The sequence below is a fragment of the Prionailurus bengalensis genome, chromosome D1, assembly GCF_016509475.1.
Source record: "Prionailurus bengalensis isolate Pbe53 chromosome D1, Fcat_Pben_1.1_paternal_pri, whole genome shotgun sequence".
NCBI classification, from domain to species: domain Eukaryota; kingdom Metazoa; phylum Chordata; class Mammalia; order Carnivora; family Felidae; genus Prionailurus; species Prionailurus bengalensis.
Window position 1 is genome coordinate 63,915,011 of NC_057346.1, and position 6,869 is coordinate 63,921,879.

At 37.9% G+C, this 6,869-nt stretch overlaps 1 protein-coding gene across 1 annotated transcript; it reads right to left on the reverse strand.

Annotated features, from left to right (window-relative positions):
- Positions 1 to 1,757: 1,757 nt before the first annotated feature.
- Positions 1,758 to 3,880, reverse strand: LOC122482649 (olfactory receptor 2AG1-like). Its single transcript, XM_043578966.1, has one exon. The coding sequence runs from the start codon at positions 3,736 to 3,738 to the stop codon at positions 2,794 to 2,796; it is 945 nt and encodes a 314-aa protein (XP_043434901.1). The 5' UTR covers positions 3,739 to 3,880; the 3' UTR covers positions 1,758 to 2,793.
- Positions 3,881 to 6,869: the final 2,989 nt, after the last annotated feature.

Consider the following 6,869-nt stretch of genomic DNA (forward strand, 5'->3'; position numbering starts at 1 on the left):
AAATTCTGTTTTTCAGCAGATGCAAAGGAGAAGCCACCTTTGATTAGAGAGAACATGTAATGGTTGTGTGAATATAGATTAGGTGAGAACATTTAATAACGGTGTGAATATGGATAAGCCACCAAACATTGCTGGGAACTAGTCATTGTATATGTGGAATGGGGGATAATATTTGTCCTGTTTATATCTTTATAAGGCAAAAGTAACAGTCTTTTCTGTTTTGCCTAAAGGCAAAAAGTAACAGTCATTAATATTTATACATCCAATAATAATGTTCACAAAGCAGACTGTACAGAAGATGCATTGAACTATAGACATTGAAGTATATACATGAAAAGAGAATATTTTAATATACCTTTCCTAATTCAAGACAGATCAAAAGGACAAAAATAGCAAGAATAAAAAGACCTAAAATATAACCAGTAAAGTAGATAATATAAGTACATATCAAACTGTAAACCATCATAATAAAAATTATATCTTCTTTCAGATGTACCCAAAACATTGCAAATATTTTTATAAACACAATCTCATTAAATTTGAATGAATAGTTAAAATACAAGCTATATATATATATATATATATATATATATATATATATATATATAGCTACCTACAGGGAGTGGAAGTGAATAGATTGGACAGACAGAGATGTCAGCTAGACTTCTCTGGTTAGACAGTGTTTTATAGGTTGATTTTTTTATTCAAAAATTAAAAGCAATCCCTAAAAGCTGAAAAAGAAAGATGAAATAAACAAATCTAGCTATGTATCCAATTTGTGATATGTGTATGGTAAGATAAAACAATTGAGTAGTATGTTGTTACCATCAGGAACGGGGATATTTGGTGAGAGGCAAGGAGGAGAGATTGGAGAATAATAGAAAGCCTCAACGGTATTGCTAATGCTAGATGTTCAATACATAAAAATTATATATCTGCATTAAAAATATTGAATGCATTAATGAATGAAAGGAATATCATATATCTCCTGTGGAGAATGGTGTTAGGGACACCAATTAGTAAGCTGCTGTAGTAAATACTCAGGGCAGAGAAGATGAGATCAAATTTGGACCAGAGTGGAATATTTTTGTGTGTTGAGAACTGGTATAATCTGTGATGTATTCAGGGAAAAAAATACAATGAAGGACTTTCTGGTAGATTGTATATTAGTTATGAGAAAAAAGAATTCTGAATGATTCCTAAGATTTTTACCTGAGTGAGGTTATGATATCTCTTTCCTTCGTGAGCATTAATTTTAGTATCTGTTCTGCCTTTTTTGTTTGTTTGTTTTTTAATTCCTGGGCAAAGGAGATATTAATTCTGTTTGTATGTGTGTGGAAAGGTACCTTTTGATCTTTTTCATTATGAGTCAGCTTCAAGCATTACAGAGTAATTGATTTGATTGGTTTTCAGGCAAGGGACTTGGAATAAAGAGGAGTCCCATTTTTTTTTAATTTTAATTTTTAGTTTATTTTTTTGGAATGGTTTTATTTTAACAGCTTCATTGAATCTGGATTTTATAGATCAATAGTACCAGACAAGAACATTTCTTGAGTTTGTGAAACACATCTTAGTGCCAGGCAACTGGAAGATGTTTGATAAATGCTTTTGGAAACATAAGGAAATAAATGACTAAGCACCAACTGAGACTAGGTATTTTCCATGATAGAAACATTTCAGTCACAGATCCTGCAGGTAAAGACTTTAAAGTTTATTGGGAGAGAAAGACGTTTAAATTCTTTTCATGCAGTGGGAAAAAGAGAGACTGGGTCTCAGCTAGAATTTAGTTCAAATTCTGATTCTATTGTTTAAAAAAATAAAAATAAAAGGAGTCTCATTTTAAATTGGGAATTTAAACAACTTTGAAAGGACTGGGGCAGGAACGAGTTATAAAAGAAAAACCTAGTCACTGGCCAAAATATAATTGACAAGGGTGCAGATACAGGAAAGATATTGGGAATACCATCTTTGTTTCGGATGTTGATTTCAACCGTTTGTTCACATTCAGTGTTAATTGAGGCTGAGACTTTTAGAGAGGATGTTCCTAGCAGAGAATATTTGCATTACAGTTCTCACTACCATGTATGCTTTCTGCTTTCACATACTAGCTTCAAGGCATCGGTATTTTGTAATGAAATTTCTTTATAAATAATGTGACATGGAAAGCACATGGCTGTCCTAATGTCATATGGGCAGCTTAAGGAGCTGATGCTATAATCCAGAACATAGTTATCTGATAGGAATTTTTCCAGAGTCTGGAGCTCTGATAATAGATCTGGAAAGATCTCTCCACAATAAAACATTTAATATTATATGACTACAGATTCACAGTAGTAAAGAATTATGAACTGAGAAGTTTCCTCACCAGCAAGTAGTAAAGTCTAACATTTGTATCTTCATTCGGTATCTTCATTTTCCTCTTTAGTTTTTATTTCCTGTTTTAAATAGAAACATCAAGAAAAAATTCTGGCCAACTTCCTGTATGGTTGAGTACAGAACTGTTGTAGGGGAGGAAAAGAAAAACATGAAGTGAAAAATAAGATAATCTCTGTTAGAACAGAACGGGAATTTCAACCAGATCCTGGGGTATTGATCAGAAAAATGAAAATATCCTTGGCTATTGAAACATAGGGCTAATGGAGACAAACTCGTGTCTCTAAGGCCAAATGAGGACTTAATCTCCAGTGTGGCAGATTTTCAGAATTTTCAAAATGTGGAAGATGCCAGCATAAGACCAAGTGCAGATATGGAGTCCCATGTAGAAGCTATAGGGCTTCCACATGACATTGGCATCTACCATCTCTGGGCAGAAGTGAATCGCCCCAGTACTCTCCTGGAGGCTTCTATTACCTCCTTGTTTCTCAGACTATAGACAAGAGGGTTCAGTGTTGGAGTAATGACAATATAAAATAGAGAGAGAATGTTGTCCTGTTGGGGACTATGGTAGTAATTGGGCTGGATGTACATCAACATGGCAGCTCCATAGTACATTCCTACCACAGTCAGGTGAGAAGAGCATGTGGTGAGGACTTTCTTCCTTCCCTTACCCGAGGACATGTGAAGGACAGCAATTAGGACAAACGTATAAGAGGCAAGGATAGCAGCAAGGGTAGGCATGAGAAAGATCACACCTATCACATATACCATGAGCTCATATATGGAGGTATCTGCGCAGGCCAATTTCAACAAGGGTGGGATCTCACAGAGTAGGTGCCTGATTTTCCGAGACATACAGAAAGGAAAGTGCATAGTATATGAGGTGAGTATCACAGCATTCAGGAATGCCAGGATCCAAGGTGTGGCTATTGTGAGCCAGCATATCCTTGGCCTCATGCGGACCATGTAGTGCAAAGGATGACAAATAGCCACATACCTGTCATAGGCCATGAACGCCAGTAGTAAGTCCTCTGCACCTCCTGAAGTGAGAACTACTAACATCTGAAAGGTGCAGCCTTCAAAGGAGATGGTGTTCTCCCCATGCAGATAATCCACAAGCATTTTGGGAGTAACTGCAGATGCAAACATCAAGTCCATGAGAGATAGCTGGCTAAGTAGAAGGTACATAGGCACATGGAGCCAGGAATCCATTATAATGACCAAGAGCAGCAGGCCATTGCTGGTCAGGGCCAACATGTATAGGACAGCGATTGTGGCAAAAAGCAGTTTGGGAACTCCACTGTCATTCAGAATCTCCACTAATGTGAAGTCATTTCCCAAGGTGGAGTTCCAGAGCTCCATTCTGTGGTTTCTTTGCTTGTCTGAAATTACACAAGATCTAGGTAAAGTAGTTCTGATGTGATATCTGGATACTCCTTGGCTTTATAATATTATAGCCTTTGATCAGCAAGATTAGTTGTTCGATTTATCATATTGTATTATACTTTTTCATTCATGAATTAACTCACCATTATGTACCGATAACATGTTGCAAAGAGTACACTTCTTCCCTACTTCTGATGTTTCCCTCAATGTTAGGGGAGTCCCATTGTGCAATAATTCTGGGCTTGTCTCTGCCTTATACTTCTACTCTGCCATTTACTTTTTCTGAAAAATGTGGAGCAACTTAATGGGAAAGATTAAAGGGAAAATCTGGGCACATGCTAACCAGCCTCCTTTTCAGGAGATATAGGGTCTTTGAGAGGGCTAATATGTATTTCCCTCTCTCCCACCCAGGTTTTGAACCAATTGAGAAAGAAGATATTTGTGCAGGCCAAAGTGTCACCCCTAGGAGGCTTGAACTCACGAACCATGAGATCATGACCTAGGCTGATATCAAGAGTCCAACGCTTAACCGACTGTGCCACCCAGGAACAGGCTTCATTTTTAAAAATTTTTATTCCAGTACAGTTAACACATAGTATTAAATTGGTTTCAGATGTACAATAGAGGATTCAACAATTCTATATATTACTCACTGCTCATCAAGAAAAGTCGACACTTGGGGCGCCTGGGTGGCTCAGTTGGTTAAGCCTCCGACTAAAGCTCAGGTCACGATCTCACAGTCTGTGAGTTTGAGCCCCGTGTCGGGCTCTGTGCTTACAGCTCAGAGCCTGGAGCCTGCTTCAGATTCTGTGTCTCCCTCTCCCTCTGCCCCTTCCCCACTCATGCTTTGTCTCTCTCTGTCTCAAAAAGAAATAAAAACATTAAAAAAAAAGAAACTATTTAAAAAAAAGATAAGTGTACACTTATCTTGAGGAGCACACTTATCTTCAGTTACGTTCTTATGAGCAGCATTGAAAAATAGGGGTAGGAGTGTCTGGGTTTCTCCGTCAGTTAAGCATCTGACTTCAGGTCAGTTCATGATCTCACAGTCTGTGAGTTCAAGTGCCACATCAGGTGAGCTTGTGCCCTGCTTCAGGAGAGCCTTGCTTCTCTCTCTCTCTCTCTCTCTCTCTCCATCTGCCCTTCACTCACTTGCACCTCTGCTCCTCTCTAAAAAAAATAGGTGTAATCACAAACTGTGAAAATTATCATAATGAAAAAGAAGAGATAGTTGTTCTCATGTAGATTGGTAATTAAGAAAATACCTCTTGGGGCGCCTGGGTGGCTCAGTTGGTTAAGCATCTAGCTTCAGCTCAGGTCATGATTTTATGGTTCATGAGTTCAAGCCCCACGTTGGGCTCTGTGGTGACAGCTCAGAGCCTGGAGCCTACTTCTAATTCTGTGTCTCCCTCTCTCTCTGCCACTCATGCTCCATATCTCTCTGTCTCTCAAAATGCATAAACATTAAAAAAAATTTTAAGAAAGTACCTCTCTGGTTCCATATTTGTAAATCAATCAATATGATACGTCACATTAGTAGAAGAAAGGATAAGAACCATATGATCTTGTCAATAGATGTAGAAAAAGTATTTGACAAAATACAGCATCTTTCTTAATAAAAACCCTCAAGAACATCGGTATAGAGAGAACATATGTAATGTTTGTTTGTTTATTTATTTATTTATTTTGAGAGAGAAAGTGACAGAGTGGGGGAGGGGCAGAGAGAGTCCATTGACTGATGAATGGATAATGAAGGTGTGGTTTATATATACACTGGAATACTATTTGGCCATGAGAAAGAATAAAATCTTTTCATTTGCAACAACGTGGATGGAACTGGAGGGTATTATGCTAAGTGAAAAAAGTCAGTCAAGGAAACACAGATATCATATGTTTTCACTCATATGTGGAATTTGAGAAATTTAGCAGAAGACCATGGGAGTTGGGAAGGGGAAAAATTAGTTTCAAACAGAGAGGGAGGAAAACCATAAGATACTCTTAAATACAGAGAACGAACTGAGGGTTGATGGCGGGGGAGATGTGGGGAAGGGGAAAATGGGTGATGGGCACGAGGTGGGCACTTGTTGGGATGAGCACTGGGTGTTTTATGTAAACAATGAATCATGGGAATCTATTCCTGAAGCCAAGAGCACACTGCATACACTGTATGTTAGCTAACTTGACAATCAATTATATTTAACAATGTAACTGGCAAGAAGGCAGCAGAGGAAGGGTCTATATCTTCAGGCAGCCTGACCTAGAATGAAGCAAAGCATTTCTAAGCTTAATCTTGAATGGAAAAGCAAAAGACTGTCCATAAGTTCTTTGAAGTGACAAAAAATACTCTAGTGTCAGTTGTGGGCATCTTCCAACATTCTGAAAAATCACTGATTTCTGCTAAACACCACAGTCTGAGACCCAGGATCTGAGCATGGGAGATGATCACCAACAATCCCGCAATGAGAAAGAGAGAGAGAAAGACAGAAAAGAACCATTGGCTCAGTTATGATCATGTGATGTTCGACTTCACATACTATTTGTATTGCAAAATTGCTCATTTATCAAGTTAAAATTTAGTAGAAATGTTTGCTCATCTTTTGAACACTTGAAGAACAAGTTACTCTCAATCCAAGGATTTACATGGTTAATATCCTCCAGGGATTATATTTTGTGTATTATGCAGGCTTAGAATATGAGAAAAGGGAGACTATTTCTACTCTTCTTCTGTATCAATCAAATCATGTTTCTCCCTTTCTGCCTTCACAGAAGGGATGCCCCATCTCACATGATGAGTAATTCTACTTGATAAAAAATACTATTTTTATTAAAAAAAAAAGACAGAAAAGAAAATACCTCTCTGAGAGTGTGAATTTCAAGCTCAGTAGATGAGTAATTCTACTTGATAAAAAATACTATTTTTATTTAAAAAAAAAGACAGAAAAGAAAATACCTCTCTGACAGTGTGAATTTCAAGCTCAGTTTTTAAAGACGAGCATAGGGGCCGCCTGGGTGGCTCAGCTGGTTGAGTGTTTGACTTCAGCTCAGGGCTTGTGAGTTTGAGCCCCAGGTCAGAATCTGTGCTGACAGCTCAGAGCCTGGAGCCTGCT

Coding starts and splice junctions, on each gene's coding strand:
- LOC122482649 (XM_043578966.1), bottom strand. CDS start 3,738: ATGGAGCTCTGGAACTCCACCTTGGGAAATGACTTCACATTAGTGGAG.